General features: G+C 36.7%; 1 protein-coding gene across 4 annotated transcripts in view; it reads left to right on the top strand.

The window, feature by feature from the left end:
• The window catches only part of ADK (adenosine kinase), a 306,385-nt gene that overhangs the window by 35,944 nt on the left and 248,759 nt on the right, over positions 1-21,682 (top strand). For 3 of the 4 annotated variants that reach the window (XM_049810312.1, XM_049810313.1, XM_049810316.1), the window contains exon 3: positions 249-302. The exons of the other annotated variant lie outside the window; for it this stretch is intronic. In XM_049810312.1, coding sequence (XP_049666269.1) covers positions 249-302 — 54 coding nt within the window. The remainder of the gene's footprint in view (positions 1-248; positions 303-21,682) is intronic. 4 annotated transcript variants of the gene reach the window in all.

Genomic DNA, 21,682 nt, shown 5'->3' with positions numbered 1-21,682 from the left:
TAGTAAACCAAAGTATCTGATATAGTTTGAAGCTGTGATATAAAGCAAAAGTTTTGTGTGATGTTAACTTTAATAAAAATGTAAAAAAATTTTTTTGAAAACTTTACTGTCTTTGTAATACCTGAGGTACCTGAATCAAGAAATATTATGTAGTTTAACAATATGTCAGTTTGAAACTAGAAAACTACATTTTATGGCTATATTCTCAAAGGACTAACTGCTTTATGTTTTGTGGTTTTTTTCCCAAGGTATGGGCTGAAGCCAAACGACCAAATTTTGGCAGAGGAGAAGCACAAAGAACTGTAAGCTATTTTATGGTGATATACATGCATGTTACACGCATTTACTTTTCTATGTACGTACATCTTATTATTAAAGACCTGAAGCTAAAATTTTGTGATTTCATAAATAGCTTCCGCTCTTCAGTATTGTCTGCTGTAAATTACACAACTTGTCTGAAAACTAATTGTTTCAAAAAAAAAAAAAATTAAAAGTTTTTTTCCTTGATTTTTTTTAAAAATTCTTTTCTTAACTGCAGTTGGTACACATGCAATTTAAATGTCTCGGTGTTCATCCTAGTTGGTTTTATGTATGACAGTGGCTACACTGATGGCTGGTGCCTGCCTGCAGTATGTCTGTGTGTAAGTGAAATGTTTGTTTATATCTGGCAGAAATGAAGAAGATGATTTTTTTTTTTCCAGTTTCAGTGTTGACTCATTATTTTAATTTGCCTACTTGTGTGATATCATGGCCATTCCCACGTTCACAAATTCACATCAACACAGTTGGGCTGTGGTGTGGAATGTAGCTAAGAGTCACCAGTGTCCTGTCATTATATTGAAATTTGTCTTGTTTTGGCTAATCTGATTTTGTAGCCTAAAAACTCTTGTTTCTGGGGAAAAAATGTTCTTTTGTCTTGCAGGAGAAGTAGCCATAGGAAGCAAACGTTGCAATAACAGCATATTCAATTATTTTGCTCCTTCAATTAAAGATGTGACCAAACCAAAGAATCTTGAAGTTCAAATTTATTCCGATTTTTAGACAGTCTTCCACGGTCAGGCAAAATAACTTTTTTTTTTTTTTTGGCATACTATGTACTAAAAATAGAAAAGCTCTACAACTGAGTTGAAAGCAAATACTGGGTACTGTGCATAAGCATGTGTATATATGTTTGGAAAATGCAAAGTAAAAAGACTGGTAGGCATTGTCTGCATATTACCTAGATATGGGGGAGGGGGATTTTGAGTTAGTATGCCTGGCTTTTGAAGCCTTTGTGGGTTTTGGTGGTGGTGGTTTTGTGGTGGTTTTTTTTTTTCCCCAGTTATGGTAGCTTTTAAAACAGATACTGAAGTTTTCCCGGTTACTGACTTTTAAACTGTACACATGTTTTGAAATTGGAGGGGACTTAGAGCTTGGTATGCTTTCTGTGATGACCTATTAGTTCAATCAAGAGTTACTATATTAAATATGTGAAAACTACTCACTAAATAAAAGATGGCACAATTGGAACATTCCTGCTTTTGTATGTGTAAGCATACAGGTTACATAAAGGCAATACTGTAATACTTTTTATTTCAGAATTTAGTTTAAAAATTCTCTTGTTCTTAAAGCTCTTCATTAAGTGAAGTAATTGTCTCTTTTATTACTGCTGCTTTTAATTACTGCACATTAATACCACTGGCTGCAGAGCTATAGTCAGTGCATGAACTCCAGTTTTCTTCTTGCCTCATTCACTCACTGTTCTCTATGAGCTGCCTGAAAAGTTATCTGTGTGAATGTCCTCTTTGCCATCCCTGAAATCTGTATTATGTAACTGCTTTTTTTTTTTTTTTTTTGGAAGATAGATAATTGGTATGAAAGACGGTAGAAAATGCTTCACTTGTCAGCCCTTAAATAATTTTATTCAGTGTCTTCTCCATGATGACTAGCAGAATATTTATGTAAAAGTCATATTTCTGAATAAGGTACAGATTTTTAGGATTACTTTCACATTTCTTCCTTTCAGGATAGAGAGTGTGGGGTATTTGGTCCCTTTTCTGTGCATCTGCATACTTAGATATAAGAAAACCACCTTTTTTTTCTTTTCTATTTTAAACTTTCAGTGCTTGCACATGATTGTTTCCATTATTACACTAGTATTATTCTGCATTATTTCATAGTATCCCTAAAACACTTAAGCAGCTTATCCATGTGTAAGATCAGGTAACTGTTTCAGATGAATTAATATCTATAGCTGTGAGGTTTTCCCATGTTAAAAGTTTGGATATTTCTCAGTAAGGACATAGATTTCAAACAGTAAAAATGTATTCTGGTAACGAAGATTTAATTCCTTTGGAAAAAGAGTTATTTGCTAAAAGCCTTAGTGATTAAATTACTAGCCAAATCCTTGTGTTCCTTCAGAGGAGGGAAAAAGACACGTAACTTATATTTGAGCATCATGGTAATGTACCTGTGATGTTAAAACTGCTTGAGCTTCAGGCAAAAGACAGGCAACAGCAGTTGCCTTTGATCGGTAGATAAGACTGGTTTTATGTAGAGCACTATCTCTAATAAAAGAGTACTTGTGGACAGCATAATTATGATTAACCTATTAAATGTGTTAGATCATTAAAAAAGATACAAGCTAGAAGTATTAAAATTACTAGCATGTTGAGGGGCTAAACACAAGTTAAGTGACATACAGGTCTGTGTTTTGGAAAGTACAAGTTGTGCTGTGTACACAAGCTGTATTTGCACAATAGATACAGATTAAACTGAACCTTTTGCTGTGAGGTATATCATTTGAAGTAGTTTAAACATACTAAAATCCTGTTTGAGCTCTTTATTAGGTATGTTGCATATTACTTAATTGCATATTAGTTACTGATATGTTTACAACATAGTCACTTCTTAAATAGAGGGTTAAACTGCTTTGATTAAATAAAGAAAATTCAGTAAAACTGAAGTTTTACATGAATCAGTTGCAACAAACCTTTCTTTGGTTTTTTTTGTTGTTATCACTACAGTAGAATCTAAGATGATTTATATGCTGTTGGTTGTAATGAAAGAGTTTGAACATGCTTTTGCCATTGACCTTGGCATCTTGAATGTTGCTGGATACTTGACTGGGGAAAAACTCTCATAAGTCAGTGTCATATTGTTTCAGGAGAGACCTTTGGAACTTTTCTAATATGCTGTGTTGTCGTCTTCTCGGACCATGTTAACTATATGGTACAGAAGAGATTAAATAGTGTTGAACCTCAGAGCACTTTCAGTCCTTCAAGCTAAATTATCTGATTTAATTTACAGATGAGTCATTACATACTTAACTGTCCTTCTCTGATCTTTAGATAGGCTTTCATATTTAAAAGAAGTGACAGTTCTAGGGAATGGTGCAAGACAATTTACCACTAGGGTAATTGTTGCTGATCTGGTTATAAACTTATTCTTAGGTTCAGTGCCCTTATAACTAAGGTGTTCTTCTGAACCTGTCCTAATGTTTTTAAGTCAAATACAAACAAAGTTAGGCTGTACGTGTTTGTGTTCAGTGCCAAAATCCCCCTGCTTAAAATATTTTATCTTCCAGTCTTTGAAATGTCAGCAGCTTTTATATTGACTTACCTAGTAATGAAGACCTTTTTTGGCATTCTTCCTCTAATAGTATCACAAGGGTTTCTCCGACTGTCAGATGTCCTTCAGTTTCTTAGAGATCACTTCTATGTAGCTGTTCTTCATAAAAATCTAAATTCTGTTCAATAATGAATGCCTTCTCTCCAAAGGTAATTGGGCCAGCTATACCTTGACTTGGCTTGATCCTGTTGTCCTTGAATCTTAGTTATTTGGAGAGATAAGTACAGTCACTAAGACAGACTGGAGTTGGTTTACAGGTGTGGTATCGTACTTCTATTTTAAGAGCTAAGGTATGAAAAATCACCGTTTTTTTTTTCTTTCTTCCCTGCTTCCAATTCACTTTGACTGTAGCAGCCTTTTAAAATTGTGTCTTTTAATTAGTGTACATTTTTTTTTCTTAAAGGAATTTGTTATCACTAAAGTTGTAAGTTGGTGCATATATACATTCTTTTCAGAATTCAGATGGAAATATCTACGGCCCCCGCCCCAGTCAACTCCTGAATGCACACAAGGTGGAGGGTTACTGTCCTGCAGCTCAGCCAGGAAGTGGAATGTGTGGAAGCTCCTTAGCCTGCTTCTATGTAAAATTAGCAGATTAGTTCAAAACATTTTAACTGATGATCAAGGCAAGCATGCCAATGTCATAGTGAATCAGATGAGCAAACATATTTGTTTTCACTGGTGAGTTTGTTATTCTGCAGTGAGAATAACAAAGATGGGGGAACAGTAGTATCTTCCATTTGCACAGGTGTTTTACAAAGGAAGCATGCATTTGTGGCTGAAGAGATGTCCTGGAGATGTTTCCCACCTCCCCTAACCCACTTAATCACCTGTAACTTTGAGGAGAGGAAAAAAAGAGTTCCATCCTGGAAGACTGCTGAGGAAACCTGGACATAAAAGGTTGATGAGGCCTTAATGATCCATATGTTTTTCTCCTTCTGAGAACAATAAATCAATATAAACTGAGAAAAATGGAAGTATTTCTCCTGACCGTTTGTATAGTCCTTTTACAAGAATTGCTCCTATTTTTAATTCTCAGAATTGGACTAAATGACTTTGAAGGTCATATTAACCAAGTATAGACTTCTTTGTGTGTGCATGCATGTGTTGTTGCCTAGGCTGTTTGTTGGGTTTGTTTTTTTTTACTATGGTTCCACATCAAAAGTTTTTGAGGAGAATAAATTCAAACTAGCTGCAGCAAGTGATGGGGTGTGACCTAAGTTGTCTTGATATTAAAGTAGAAACACTTAATTTGTTTACCTAATACCCAATACAGAGTCCATTTTCACTATGTAGAGTAGTGTTGGCAGAGGTGTTGGGTTTTTTTTAGTAATATTCTCTTTTACTAAAATATGGGCTGTAGCAAAATCTTGGTAGCTTGACTAGCTTGTATGAGGTGACTGAAATATATTCATTGCGTGTCTTAAAAGCATTGTTTGGAGTTTAGTGGTACCACTGAGTTTGTAAGCAATACTTCAGGATACTTGTTTTAATACAGCTTTGACTGCTGGTTGTACAACTTTATAAACTGTTTTTAAGCAGTTTTGGCCATGATGGAACGCTTAACTTTTTTTTGAAAGTTAGTTGAAGGAGAAAGTAGGAAATGTGGCAGCTATTTTGTGCCCCAGAGCCACCTCTGCTTCCATAAAACATCTTTTTACAGAGATAAAGGCCATGAAGTGAGAAAGAGGAAGAATATAAATCTAAGCTTCCTTTCTCTTCAGTCAGCTGTTTGATGTGTTGCAGTCAGAAGGGAGGGCGGATATGTTGGTCTGCTGGAAGTTTGCTGATAGGAATTTTTTTAGGTATTTCATTCTTAGCTGCATACTTGCTATATGAATACCTTTTCATAGTGTGTCTGAACAAGGGAGTGAGGGACTCTTAAGTTTGAGAACAGCTATTTGGGTGGCTGATGCAGTTTTTAATTATCTGTACCATCTGGTTTTTGTGTGTGTGTGTTCTAGTTTTGCTTAGCTAAGGTGTGTATATGTAAGTATTGGAAGGGTGAATCTTGGAAGCATAGTAGACTTGTTTTGGGATTACAGATGGCCTGTATGATCCTTTGGAAAGAGTGGAGAAATTTACAATAGGGGTTTAGAAGTAGTCTGGGTATGTTAAAAGCTAGAGTGACAGGAATTTGAACATCTTCATGGGAATGTTGTAGTGGAGTTTCCTTGTATTTGGGGTGGTTACCATGTGTAAATCACAATCGCAATACTTAAGTGCAAAAGCTAAGGGACTCAACCCCAGACCCATTTACTATGCAACCATGCCTGATGATGGCTCAACATGGAGTGAGAGAGATGTGAATGCTGGGGACATAAAGAGGTGCAACTGTCTAATGCGGTTGGAAACAACGAAGCTACAGTATTTTGTGCCGCTAAAGGGTGTAGCCTATGTTCAGTAACTTTCAAAAATCTTTCCGTATATGTTGCTTTTAGGATTTGGTGTCCTGTTGGTGCGTAGTCTCTCTAAAATACCTTTATTTTTTTATCCACCTGTTATCCCCAAAACCTAAAAAAGAGGGTAGAAAATTCTTCTGGGGTAAAGAGATACTAAAATATCAGAAATATGAAGCTTTAAATCTTTTGTTGCCCTGCTCGACATATGCTGACAACATGGATGATTTGTATGGTTGGGGTGATGCATGAACCTGTCACAGATGTCTGTCAAAGTTGTTGAGTTACTTTATATAATATTCCTCATTTGTAGTTACATTTTAGTGGATTAGTGTATGATATGAAATGTGATTTGACAATGAAGTAATGTGGAAAACTGTTATGGCAATAACAAGGTGCCCAGCTTTATGAAAAAGCTTGACAACTCTCATCTTTACACAACTTCTTTTTTAAGATTTCTTCCTCATTTTTTTAGATCAAGCTAACATACTGGCCTGTTTCCTGGTGTAGAGGTTTGTATGAAAACTTCAATAAAAATGTCTACTGTGGAATCGATAGTCATTTTTACAAAATCTAATATTTTCAGAATTGCTAGAAATTGAAACTTCTAAGCTACTCTTTTTAATGAATAAATAGTAATTTAGAATAGTCAGTCTTTTAAATTGCCACCTTCTCCAAAAGGAAATATAAATTCTGTTATGTATTGACACTTACTATTCTATGACATGTAATCAAGCACTTCTTTAAGTAAACTTTCATGAATGCTTGTGAATTCTGTGGAGTAACAATCCAGATGATGTGCTGTGGATATTTGAAAAACATGTAAATGTAATGAAAGAGATTGATGGTTGGGAAGAACTCTGCTGATCTGGAATGCATTTTGTTAATCCTGTTCCTTGGGTTGTTGGCTCCCTCTGTGGAAATTACGTTAAATTGCAGTTTGATTTCTCTACAATTGTTTTATCACTTCTGTGGTGTATATGTAAAGACTTGGCTCACGTGTAGAAAAAGAATCATTTATGGTTAGCTACAAAATTTCTATTACAGATTCCTCCCTCTGTTTTTCCTTTCAGTTCTCTGCCTGCCCACCCCTTACCTAATTCTTTTGAATACAGCAGAAATGCAAATTAGTGTTACACCAATCATCTCATTAAATTCTTGGTAACAGACAATCCTGCGTAAAATTTCCAAAAAATTAGGAATCTAAATATAGCAGAAGTGCTTTTTCCTTCTTTGATGGAGGCAGTCTTTACATCTGCTTAAAATTAAAATAAAAACTTGGAAGTCTTAATTATATTGTAATTTCATTTTGCATCCTGCTGTTGATATAAGGAATCTGCAGGTTACTTATACAGGGTGGTAAAGATATTGGATCAATAGTTTTAAATTGTGCTTATGTATCAATGCATTATTGTAATTAAGCCTTCTGCCTCTCTTTACGTTATTTTGTGTATATAGTGTATTAAAGCAGAACTTTGCTACGTAGCTTTATAGGCTCTGTTAGGATATTCTTTACTGTTAAGCAGCTCTTGGAAATTAGTGTTCATTCATTCTTATATGACACAGTGGTTATTTGATATAAAATAGAAGAAAACTTCTGATAATAGCTATGGTTGGCAGATAAGAACAAGGCTTATGTTCCTTTGGGGAGCTTGGTTTTGTAGCCTGAGCTGCTTATCTGAGGCTGCTGTGTGATACAACACTTCCATGGTAGTGGGAAGGAGGAGAGCTGGAGGGGAAAGAGAAGGATAGCTGTGAAAGCCAATGGAGAATCCAAAATACTTTGTGTGTGACATATGAGAACCCAGAAGCGAAAGGTCTAAAAAAGCTGCTAGAGGATTAAAACTTAATTTGCTTAAATCAAGGTATGGAAGTTCCTAGTGTCAGATTTATTGTTCTTCTGTAGTCTTGCTCTTAGGTAACTTAATCTCATATATTAATTTTTCTTCTCTTACCTTCAAGAGATGTTTTTTAAGTACCTGTGTCATCTACTTTGATTATCACTACCATATTATAATTGGTACAGCAGAGATATCAAAAGATCCTCCAATGGAAAGATGTTTTGGAATATTCAAACTGTAATTCCAGCTCAAATTTGAGAACTTTCAGGAGCTCTCACAGTACTGGTTATTGAGTTAAACTGATCTTTACGATTTCTTACACTCTGAAAATTTATGCAGGAATAGATGGATTGACATGGACCTGCCTGGCTCTTCTATGTAGTGAGCTAATTAGATGAGTACTTTGCTTAAATACTTTGCTTAAATACTTTGCTTAAATACTTTGCTTAAAGCAAGGAAATACATATTTCCTTTGGCTGCCTATTCTTGAAACCACCCTCAAGCACAGGCTGAGCTGATAGCCCACAGCACTAAATTGAATGCCTGGACTTAGAAGGTTCAAGTATTCTGTGAACTCCTGTAAAGGGTTTCAGCTTGCTACTCGCCAACTGTTCATAGCAAAGGCTTCACAAACAGCACAAAATAGTTGCACCTTCTTGTCTACCTGTGGTTCATGTTTCAATAAATGCAGTTTGGGCAGTCAGGGAGGCATGATTGTCCAGAAGAAGGAGACTTTTTTCCTCACCACTTCTCTTGACACTTTTCTTATTTTACAACAAATTAAAAAATGGTGTGAAAAATGGTGTTAACTGTATTTTGCATTGACTCCAGGTACGCACAAAGTGTGGTGCTAATACAGTAGTGACATCACTGCGTGCTACCACTGATGTATTTGAAGACTGAGTTTTGAATATGCAGACTAATTTTTCCAGTGCTGCATATTTCTGTCACTGTATTCATTTCTTTCAGATAGAGAATGGGGTGCATACTTACAATAAGATGCAATCTTAAGCTGCAGAGCATACAAAATCTTTTGGGATCACTATTTCTTAGTTAAGGTAGCTGGAAAGGCTTCTGCATCTTTGTTGCACAGAAGTGCACAATTTAGAGTTGGACATAATCTGTCTTTAGAGTATTAATTTTTGTGTTATGCAATGTAGCACTAATCTTGAGATTTTCTAAAGTTTAGAAATGACTAACCGGTCATTTTACTAACTTGGAAGATGTACTGTCTGTCTGTGTCTCTTAGAGAATGCAAATGAAGATACTGCTATGGAATGGGTTTGAGCCATCAGAGTAGTTTATTTATGCAGCTCCTGCAGTGTATCTTGCAGCTTGAAGTATTCTGAGAGATAGAATGAGAGCGTAACTTAACATGGGATTTTTATTCCATTCTTTCACTGTACTTCTGATATATTTTCCTCACAGTCCTGTGGAGACGGCAGTAGATGCAGAAAAAACGTTAGTACCTGCCCAAGCATTTTATGAAATTACGTTAATTTCATTTATTTCATAAATGTAGTGTGTGTGGAGGAGAATCTTCACAAAATCTTCTTTTGGCAAGTCCTTTTTCAATTCTGTTTTTGTTCAGATTTTAATGAAATACACAGCATAGCAGTGGAAATTGCTGCTATGTTTGAAAGCCCCAAAGGACATGTCATCAGTACTGGTTTTGCCACAAGGTGGAGCTTTATGTGGTAGCTAGCTTCATGGCAATTAACTGAAAGCTAAAGCAAAAGATGTAAAATGTCTAAAGCTTTAAGCCATTTTAAAGTACTTGGCAGTGCACTGTTGTCTTTTTCTTTAAATACTTCTAAGCTTGAGATGAGGAGGCTTACTACTTTCACAGAGACTATTTAAAATCAATGAAAAGAAGAAATGCATATTTTGCTGTACATCATGTGTGTGCACAGTTTGAGCTTGAGATAAGATGCACCTGAGTACAGCAAGCAAATTTTGCGTGGTTTTTTTTTTTTGTGACACTGACCACAAATGTATTTAGTATTCAGATTACTATGTTAACAGATTATGTTATAATAGGCAAAGTTGCAAAACCCAGAATGATAGTTTAAGTATTTCTTCTCTAAACTCAGTTTTGTTTTGTAGGGGGTTTTTTTTGTTTTGTTTTGTTACTGGCATGATGTGGTTGAGGTGATGTGCTTTAAAATAATTTACACATATTGCTGGTATGATTCTCTGAAAGCTAGCCAATGCAAAAGAAAGTAAAAAAATTGATTATTTAGTTTATACTCACTTTTTGGATATTTCTAAGAGTAGATGGACAATTTAAGCTTTCAAGATTTTTGCTTTTTAATGAAAATATCTACTGTAACAGAAGATATGCTATAATTGAATTTTAAAATGCAGACATCTTTCATTTGATTTTTTTAATGGCTTGAGGCTTTTGTGAACTCATAGAATTTTAAAAATACAAGCTATTCCTTGGTGGCACCTCTGTGTGTGTGTTCTGTTTACATGCATAAAGTTTGTACTTTATGGTTTCTTCATAATTCTGTAAGAGACATAGGTTAGTTATAATGCCACTGTTTTCCTAAGTAATCAGGTAATGAGCTGTATTGTGGTGAAGTCCTGTTGTGCTCTTCTCGGACATTTGTGTGCTTTTCAGTGAATAACATGGTATATGTTTTTCTAGTGCTGGGACTTCAATTTTCTCATTTAAAATCTTTTTCAGTGAGACTGTTTAGAACTGAATTGCCAGAGACATTCAACTGATGCCCTTGCTTGTTAAGCTATTGTAAAAAAGGCATGATCACATAAGATATTCCATTTCCAAAGCTGCTAAAGCAACATCACTCTCTTCACTACTTTGGCTTTAAAAGTATCCTCATTTACACATATAAGTGCCCCAAATAAAAAATATAATAAGCTGTATAGTTTATCAGCAACTGAAAGAGTAGCTAAGTCTCTGTTGTCCATTCAGTCTTCTCTGGGTTAAGCTTAACCCCAAGAGTACCAATTAGTTCTCAGAATAGTGTATTCTGCTATTTTAAAGGAGGTGATCATCTATCAGAGCAGATTAAATGGCTTGTGTGAAAATTTAATAGCCGTCCATTAATTGCCTTTCCTTTCATAGAACTTTAGAAAGAGACCTCAAGAGATCATTTAGTTTCGTTCCCCTAATCCAGCTAGAAATACATCTTTGTCATTCCTGGTAGATATTTGTCTAGCCTCCTCTAAAGGTCTTTGGAAATAGTAAAATGTCAAGTGCAATCTTACTACATAATCTGTATTGATGAGCTGCTTCATTCCCACTGAAAAGTTCCCCCTCCCCACACTAAATCTGGATTTTAATCTGTTCTGGATACAGTTCAGTTCTATGAGATGTCCTATTCTCCACTGACACAGAGAACAGATTATTCCCTTCCTGTTGGTTTTATTTTTATGTTCTCAAGTCTGTCCTTTTCTCCTCATCTGTAGACTGGAGAATGCAGGATACATCTCTTCCTGCAGCCCACATAATCTCAACTTCTTCCCAATCTCACTGCTTTCCTCTGGCCCCCCTCCAGTTGTTTTAGGTACTTCATGAAGTGTATTGCCAAAAATGAGATGCAGTCTTCCAGCTGTGGCCTTGCCATATGTAGTATGGACTTCCTAAGGCATCAAATTAAAACATATTAAACTCCAAGCTGACAGAGTGGAGATGCTGGTTGGTATGCCTTAGAACTAAAAATTAGTTTGTTATTAACATTCAGATTAATTAAGAAACAAGACTAATAAAAAACCCACTTAAAATTTACAGCATCTATTACTTCATATGTTTAGGATTTAGGTTTTAAGTTGAAGAGTAACTGCACTACTAATTAACCCCTATTCAAATATGATTAACCCCTCCGCCCCCAATGAATGAATTCAGGAAAAGAAAGTAGATACTTCAAACAATTCAGATAATTGACTCTCAGAAGTCCTCTGGATACACTACATAAAACAACAACAAAATAATGTTGCATGTTTCCTGGAAATGTTTCTTTGTGACTCAAATTTCTAATGTGGCTTCAGAGAATTGAAAATTGCTTTTTTGGAATGGCTGCTAGTTTGTGTTGTTGTTGGGAGTGGATCATTCTTCTTTGCCTCCTCGGAAGCAGGAGACAATGAGCCGAAGGCAGTTTGTCATCATTTTCCAATTGGAATGATCAAAGTTGTATCTAATTTATTTATGAAGAACAGTTCTTTGTACTTCTGAAGTAGGTGTTATGGATGAGACTTCCTGTTACAAGAAATCACTGTACAGAATTTGGCAGTTCTGTTTCATTACAGAAGTTTCCCTTTGCATCAAATCTGCTGTAAGAGCATGAAGTGGCAGAAGGCTTACAGGATGAAACACCGAACTAATGCCCATAAGTCAACTGAACAGTGGAGAAAAAACAGCTAAGAGGGAGTTGAATGGGATGGGAAAGAAGGCAATGGTTTTAGACTGGGGAGCCAGAACAGTGCAGGATTGGCAGGACAAGGCCATATGCAAAGACAATGTGCATATATATTTGCTAGGGTAAGGCTCTGTGCACCTATGCATCCCTACAGGTAAAAACATAGAGCAGCCTGTAGTGTGAGGCAAATATTGAGACTTGAGCCATTTTAGTAATGTGATGGAAGAGATCACTTGAAAAGGTTGACTGTCTGATTTAATCAGGACATCTAGAAGCCCCTGCTTAGCAGTGTAAGTATATATATCTGGTAGGGATATGCAGTTTTACATTTGCAGGGAGATAAGTTTGTGTTTTGGTGTAAAGCTGATTTGCTTTCTTGCTGATCATGAACAGCATTGAAGACTTCCCAGGAAATATCTCATCTTCTGATCTACATACTTTTATAGCTCAGTAATCATTGTATATGGGTGTCTCACACATTTAAATTTATTTGTCCTTCCAGCTTTCTGTTAGATAAGACTGTAATTTTATGGATTTGTGGCCAAAGCAAATAGGGAACATAGCTGGCTCCAAATTGCATGTGAAACTTGCTGCAAATTCAGAAGCTGTGGGCCTTAACCACTGAGCCATCTGCTTATTCTGAAGGGTGTCTCCTGCCCCAATACCATATTAACTGTATGATCAGATGACCTTGCTTTACAAGAAGTGGAGACAGTGACTAACACACTGCAGCTTCTGTCCGCAAACCAGTGATCACAGATGGAGTGCAGCTGCTGCAAGGGATTCAGTGGTACCTTCTGGTCACGAGTCAGCTGGTGCAGTTGCAGCTGCAGATGCCAGTGTCTCTGCTGAGCAGCTGAAACCAACATACATTATTCAGGCTGGTGCAGGAGTGTGTGGGAGGTGATGGAGATAAACTCCTTGTGCTAGTTAGGCATCTTAAGCACCCTGCCCCCAGTACATGTGGCCTCGGCTTGTCTCTTTAACTGATGTAGCTGGCTCTGATCATGAGGGGAGTAACAATAGAGCTGCAGACAGTGAGAATGTAAGAATATTAATTCATCTCAGTTATTAATTTCTAATATCTACATAACCCAAAATGAATACACACACACCTTCTCCCATCCTGCTTGTCCTAGATTTAGGTCAGCAAGTTGTATGCAGTTCTTGTATTGGACTATCAAAGACAGGAAGATAGAATCACAGTCTTCCACTGTATTGGAAAAAGTATTTTTGGAAATTCAGTATTAGTGCAAAAATGTGTTGAGTTCTTTAAGCTGGAAGTGAATATTTAAACAAGATATACAACTACAGTAAACACTGTGCTTCTAAACTGTAGTGACAAGTTATCTTACAGATTTGGTGAAAGCCGAGATGGGCTATTAGGATTTGCTTCTGAACTCCTATAACTTTTCTGAAGTAGGTGATCTCTTCAGCTAACATTTCTAGCATTCAGCAACAGTGAAACATGTCTGCATGCAACAGTGAATAAGCCTAGCATTCCCTTATGTTGGCATAGTCCTGCAATGATTTCTGAATTCTTTAAAAAAACCAAAAAGGTTTGGGTTATAATCTTAGCAGCAGCTATGGGAATTTTTTGAAACAGCAGCTTTCTTAAAACTTCCCAGTGAGTGAACATCCCACTTCACAATGAAGAGAAAATCATGCCATCATAGTTGTCCAAATAATGTGTTAGTGGTTGATATAATTTATGGGAGTCTTTCTTCAGTTGGAAGGATGTGCCTGTGTCAAGGGTTGGACACTGAACTGTTAAACTGTGTGATTCTCTGTTTATTGTCTCTGCTCTGAGAAAAACACCCTGCAAATATCTTCAAAACCAGTTCGTTCTTTCTCTATTCTTGTCATATTGGTTATTGCAGATGCCAATTACTGTACTGCAACCTTTTTTTTCCCCTGTTATTTTCTTTTGTGATTTCTTTTGGCTCTGCCACAGGTGCTTACCATGAGTAGAAGTCACTATGCTGGTACCCAAAAATATAAAATACTCTGTTTCCCAAGGAAATGAGACATCAACCAAATGAATAGAAGGGAGAAACCTAACTGAATATGAATTTAAAAAAAATAGAGGGAGGAATGAACAGGCATAAAACACACAGAGAACAGTTGTTTGGGGTTTTTCGGGGGTGGGGTTGTTTTGTGGTTTTGGGTTGGTTGGTTGGGGGTTGGTTTGTTTGTTTTTAGTATATACTGAGAAGACACTGTATCATTTTCTACCTAAAAAGTAATAAGAAGCTGCCTAGTTCAGGAAAAAGGATTTTCAACCTTTAGTGAATACATTAGTAGGATTTCAGCATTGGAATAAACTTGTATTACGGATCTTGTAAACATTACAAGTTGCAGAATCTTACGTTTGATACTTGGAAGTTCAGTATTGTTTTTACACAATTATTTGTATGTGCAGTTGCTCTTTTCAGACGCTTTGCTACTACTGCATTTCCCACCAAGATCCCTATTTTCTTGGGATGCTGGCTGCTCAAAAAAACTGCTATTAGAAGTGGAAATACCCTACCTAGCTGTTCTACAGTTGCTCCAGCAGGATCACTGTAAGCGATGTGAGTGATGAACTTCTTAAAGGGAAGACATTGCCACTGGATGGTGCTATTGTTATGTTATTTAACTTGCATTCTGTGATAATGTGGACGGCATGAAATCTTCCCTCCTGTCCTCCCCAAAGATTTTGTAAAGACCTGCTGCAAGCAAATCCTGTCTATACAGGTCACAGTACCAATGGGAGAATAGTCATCCATAACCTGTACCTTCACAGAGGTTGGGCAAAGGTGATTCTATCTGGTGTGATCCATATTTGAGCTTTGCAGCTGAATGTTTAATACAAGTTTGGATGACAGCCTGCTGCTTGGTAATACAGTTGTTTTTATGGAATGTGATGTTCTGAGGAATGGGACATATTTGAGCCAATCAGCACCGTGAAATCTGCATATTCATAATACATCTAATTATCCAGAAAGAGATGCTGAGTTACTGAAATTGTCACTTTAAACAGTTTCCTAACAAGGGGACTGTCTTTTAAAACGGCAGGGGTTACATAGTTAGCTACCTATTACATTACAAAAAAAAAAGTTTTGACTGTTTTATGCAAATATACTGCATTACTTCGTATAAATGAGAAGGTAAATCAGCTTTTGAAAGCCTTTCATGTTTTTTGAGGGGGAGAAAATGAATTCTTCTTATAAATTTGCATTTCAAGAAGTAAATAACTACTTGAAATGGTGCACCTTCTTTTAAAGATTAGTTTGATAAGCTAGAGATTTGAGAGTTTAAATGCCTTTAGAAACTTTTGAAATTAATCTTTGAATATGCTTTGAACAATTGGAAACGTACTCCCAATTTTCCTATAAGCTGGTTTAAAAACATATTATTTCTTTGTGCTTGCTCTTTCTCCCCCTTCCATTTTCTTGTTGAGGGCAATTGGAGTAGATTTTTTTTAAGAGGTATGGGAGAGGAGAGGAAGGAAAAAAAAATAAATCCCTAGAACCTAAGAAAACTATTGCTGTCAGTCCTGACTTCAGAAGAAATTATGAGATTTGGCAAGACACCATCTTGTGTATTTGTAACCTATCTCTTTTACCAATTGAGCTATCCCGTATCTGTCTTCTAACGGTTCTTAAGCTCAGTGAGCAATATCATAACCATATTTGACAGGGCAGGAAAAATGTGCAGGATAATAAGTTACTTCAGGTTTCAAGCAAGTTAGTGGCTTGACAAAGAAGGGACTCCCATGGAGGGAAAGGTGGGTAGAACTCAGACATTATTTGCTCCCAGCAGCATTATGTCTAGTTGGCTGGAACAGCCTATAGGTGCTACTCAGTCAACCATGATGCAGGGAACCCCAAATCAGCAGGTCCTTGTTTTTTACCAGCCAAACAGCTAGGCTACTGTGGTGGGACTTCAGGGACGTGACAGAGAAGTAAGGCTATTGCGGTACAAACTATGGAATATGCTTTCTTAAGAAACCAGACTTCATTATTTCTCTGATCAAGAAGCAGTTTTATATTCAGCAGGTATACCTTTCAGGAGGATACTTGTTGGGTATGCTCATTACTTATTGAAATCAGAACCTGTTTGCTTGCTCCATCTGCACCTGGAAGACCTTAGTTTATGATACATGTGCTAAGTCTGTCCTGGAGTTCTAACTTTAATTTTAATACTTGTACTTTTCTAAGATAAAAGTAGCTATCTGTTTTTTTGTTTGGTTGGTTTTTGGTTTTGGGGTTTTTTTAAATTTCTTTTACTAGTCAGACAACCTGTTCCGAGTCTTTGTTCTAACAGGCATAGATTTCAGTCTGTTTCTTTTGGTGCTATTGTTTCATATGCTTACTGTTTATTTTTTTCTTTCTGTCTCAACCCATTAACGCTTTTACTGTGTTTATTTTGCTTGCTGTTGTAGTGGTTAGCTCTATTTAGCATGGACATTGTTGATGGCGACTTAAACTTTTGAGATAACAGTAAGTATATACTTATACAAAGCAATGCTGTGTATCTTGAGTTCTCTGAGACAAGGCAATTCTCTTCCTAGAGCTCTGCTCAGGAACAGGTGTTGGTATGAGGCAGGATGAAGTTAGACTGTGAGGAGCTGGCCTGAAGGGCAGACAAACTATTTCTGAGAGAAGTCTTGGAAACTATTCAGAGGCTTAGGGACTTGGTGCAGTACTATTGGGTCTAACTGGAGATCTTTGGTGCCAGGTGGGAAGCAAGAGAAGGTGCAGGGAATCCCTGCTGGAAACTGAAGTGCAGCAGTTTTGACAGGAAGTTGGCCAGCATACTTTGGAGCTTCATGTGAGGTTTTTACAACAGTGGTAAGTGGTGTTGATCTTACACTTGAAGTGTCTGTTGGGCTGAAGGCTTTGGGATATACTTACTTGAAATGTGCTATCTATGTATAGATATGTTGCAGGTGGTAGAAGTTGAAAAGAGATCCAAAGTATTAGGCTAAGTATGTCAAAGACATAATCTAAAAGGATTATGAATTAATGGATCCATTTCTCTTGCACTGAGGCTTGCGAAGATGAAGAGATTTAATTCTAGTTGAAAATCCCCTTCGTTATTACTCAGTTCTCTGCGCAGCAGCTGGTAGAAATGTTTAAATATTTTTAACAGAATATGTAACTCTTCATGCTTGATAGAAGTAAATGGGTAGCTAAACATACTGTTTGGGGTTTTTTTTCAAGTTTACACTCTCACTTAAGTTTCTTAAAATCCTTTGGCATTCCAAAAGAGCTAAAATGCTTAAAAGTAAGTAAAGTAAAGATCTTAACTAATGTTAATCTTACTGCATCTAAAGGCACTGCAATGTAAGCTGGATGACTCCTTTTACTGTGATATATTTTTATTTCTTCATCTTCTGAATACCTGAAGATTGTGTTTCAGAAATTAAATTATTTTATGATTTCATTGATGATACTTTGGTTAACATCACTTGCAGAGTCAGGATAAAATAATCTGTATCTTAACAGGGGGTGGGGGCTGTGGGGGTGGAACGTATTCTAGAGTTTTTTCAAATTCTTCATGTTATATGATAGAACCAAAAAATGAACTGTCCATACAAAAAAGTTTCAGTAATTGGAATGAAATACATGAATCACTGTAGTTAGATACATGATTCCAGATATACATCAGTTTTTCAGGGTTTTTATTCTTGATTATCAGATCTGCATGTGAAAGAGTGATTATGTTTATTATGTGACTGCTACTATGCCCTCCAGCTTCTGTAAGAAGTAGCTAAGCAGAATTATCACTTGTTTGAGAGTATGAATGCTAGATACTTTCCCACATGGAGTTCTCATGTTCAGTGCGTCATAGGTCTGTCTCACTTAAATTCTTATTACTAGAGATTCATTTTCTGACTGTAATGAGGTAACACATCACAAACTCATGTTTTAGTCAGTGTGATTGTGAATATAGATAGGGTATTCAACAACCAAGATGTAGTAGTAGCATATGTCTTTTTTAAAATTTATAATGTACAGTAATCGTGATAGACTTCATAAACCAGATATTGTTTCAGAGCATCCAGCTTCATTTGATAAATGAAGAATATTCTTTAAAGATACCATCTGTTCAGGCCTCATGTTTTTGGGTCCACTATCTTCTTAGTGTAGATTGATGAATCTTCTCTGATTATTAGAAGTCCCTTCTCCAACTTTTTTCTAGTTTTCAATTTATTTTAACCTTTCTTTCCCAACTATCATTTTTTTGCTTTCTTGATCCATTTTCTTACATAAAAGCAGTTAGAACTCAGGGTTAGGCTTTAGTGCCCCATGTTACCTCTTTGCTCTTCCTTATGACTTTGGATACTATACAAACTCTCTATCTTGTATAAGTAGAAATCCTTAATAGGTGCATTTTAAGGAGAGGGAAAACTGGCCTTCTATACTGCTCCTCTAACTTTTTTTTTTTAAATATATATCCTGGATTCTTTTTCATCTATTCTCCATATTAAAGTTGAGTTAAATCTGTTAGCTGGGTTTCATTTGTTATCCTGTTGTTCCATTCTGAAAGATGGGCTGCTGGAGCTGTCCCATTTCAGTCATGCTATGACGAGCTCCTGTCTGTGGGAGCTCTGCCTTTCACTGTGGGGAGAGATATGCACAAGTAGAAGAGGAGTGTGAAAATGTTGGAGTTCTGCCAGAAACAGCTTGCCTCATATACTGTCCTCTTCTTCTGGTGTAAAAACTTCAGTGTTAGAGATGTTGTCCTAGGCTTGACAACAGCCTACAAGTATCTTGATAGGGAGAAAAAGCAGAGTGTTGGGAGTGTGTTTTTTAGTATAAAAGAGAAGCAACCCAAGATTAAACCAATCTGGGAGTTTAAGACATGCAAATTGATCTAAAATGAGGCATGCTGAAATTGGTAAGCTGGTTGGATGAAGGGGAACGAAAATCCTGCAAGTGTTATCTTGACAATTATGAAACAAATTATTTTTCCTTGTTAAGTCCTTAATAAACTGGGGCAGGGGAAAGCATATGCAGATGTTAAATTTTGCATTAAACCCCCAAAGCCGCAATCAGAGGGAACAGAGTATGTAAATTTCTCATATTACATCATGACTTGTCTCTGAATACTTGGCATTATTTAAAGCAACTTTGTTGAACTGGACGAACTTCGATCCTAATGAGGAACGTTTGATCATATTATGTGGAGACTTCAAACTGGTGTTTATCTTGAAGAAATGTTCACAAGTATTATATGTATATCTAAACAATCTAAAATTACTATTTTTAGTGTATTACATGTTGATATTCAAATTTCTGTTAGCCCAAAGAGTGTATTTACTGCTTTCTAAATTGTACTTGATGTTTCAATTTCTCCTAGCAGAAAGAGGCATTCATGTTATGGACTTTCTTTTTCTTCCTGCTCTTTCATGAAGCAAATGTAGGTTTGGAATGAGGCTGTATAGGCTTTGCCTTAAAGGATGAAAAGTGCTGTTAGCCTAACCCTTTCTGGTGCTGGTAGAGTGGCAAATCATTTACTCCAAGCAATGTACCTTGGGGGGAGTCCCTGCTATAGCCTTATCTCCTCTGTGTACTCTGCAGTGAAAAGGCGAGATTATGTCTATGTCTTTGGGAGGAGAGAGTATCGTGATTGTCTGAGGTATAATGCTACCTGCAATAGAGTTGGTTACTACAGCTGTGTAAATCAGCCCTGTTCATGTAAATACCACTTCTGGGTTTAAGTAGACTGTAGGTTATCTGAGCCAGTCAGTGGTAATACATAAATGAAGGGTGCTTAATTAAACTGACTCATTGGATTTACATACAGGAATAGTAGTTGGGAAGATGGATATTATATATAATCTTAAAAACACAGCAGGGAATTAGCCTTTGAGAAAAAGACCCTTAGCTAATCTGGATGCTGCATGGGCAGATTGAACTAATGTGTTCCATAGATGCACTTAAGTTAGTGTCTAGTTTGGATTTCCTCTACTTTTGAATTGAATCGTCCAACTGTCCCCACTTACTGCACTTGGCTTCCCATTGTAGAGTGATCTCCGAGCACATGAACTGAATTCTTTTGGGGCAAACAAAAAAGAAAGCATGGTCCAGGAGCATACCCTATCTACCCCAACTGCCATGATGAACTCAGGCTATGGGAGTAGGCAAGAGCTAGTCTGACAGATACCCTGAAATATTTGTACAGTGCATGCCTACTCCTAAAACCAGCTAATAGTCTGGCTCTACCATTGGCTCCATATATACAAACTTGAAATTATTTTTAGACCTAGGACTTCTTGGGGCAATGCACTATCCATCGAGCTAACTGCATAGGTATGATGGCACTGTTAAACCTTTCAAATGTGGGACTGCTGCTGCTAAGTTCATAGTTGTTAATGGATATAGCAAGCTTATCTTCTTTGAAGGATAAACAAATGAAGACATGGTGAAGAGTTCACCACTCTGTTCTTGGAAAAGAATAACCACCATTGTGGGTTTTAAAGAGAAGAGAAAAATCAGGACTGGGCTGGAATGTATGTACTGGCTGCTAGTAATGCTTGTTTTTTTAGGGATGTTTCCATACAGTTAAGATCTTACAGAAAGTTTGCTCTTCATAAACTGGCTTCTGGAGTAGTAATACTTGGTTGCTCCCCTTTTTGCAGTTCAAGAGAAATTCTACTTTTAGCCTTAAATGTACAGTTGAGGGAGTACCTGTTTTTTCCTGGAAGTGAACAATTATCAATTTACCAGTCAACGTGTGGGATGTGTCGTGTTAGCTTATGTTCAATTTTACGTTTGAATTACATTTCTTGTTGCATTCCTCTAATTCTTTAGGGTTTTGCCTGCCTGCAGTAACTAAGAGAGACTTTCTCTTCACGTGCATAACTTGGTTTTGCATTTATGTCTCTTAGACTTGTTGGACATAATGGTAGTGGTAATTCTAGTGCACCAAGGTTTGAGGCAAAGTGTGCTGTGCTTCTAGCGGTGTTAAAATATATTCTGTGCCTGTCAGGCACATCATATTCATGATCCAAAGTTGTATAAATGATTCACTTGATGTGGAATGAGATATACAAGAACATTTCATGTGCACGTCTGGTTTGGTTTTCACTTTCTTATGTGTTCTGGGACATGGTGGAGTCCCCTAGGTCATGTAATAAATTTCTTAATACTGCAAGAACTTATGGCATTTTTAATACCTTTTTTCTCTACCATTTTTTGTTGATCATTGATGCCCCCTGCCATCTATGGCAAACCTAATATTTTGTTAGGATACAGTTCAGGCTAACAGCAGGAAGGTATCTATCCTAGTGTGGATTTCGGTCTGTAAAGTGTATGTTCTGTGGCCAGCCTGGTTTATCTGTGGTTGCCTACAGCTATGGAGAGGATTGTACTTTAATTCAGTTGGTCCATGTATTCTTGTTTTGTATTTCCATTTTATCATTTAGTGATGATTTGCTGCCTTTAATAATTGGAGA

The sequence above is a fragment of the Accipiter gentilis genome, chromosome 9 (assembly GCF_929443795.1).
Source record: "Accipiter gentilis chromosome 9, bAccGen1.1, whole genome shotgun sequence".
In the NCBI taxonomy this organism is placed as follows: Eukaryota; Metazoa; Chordata; class Aves; order Accipitriformes; family Accipitridae; genus Astur; species Astur gentilis.
Note: the sequence above shows the minus strand (reverse complement) of the source record. Positions and strands in the feature narration are given on the sequence as shown.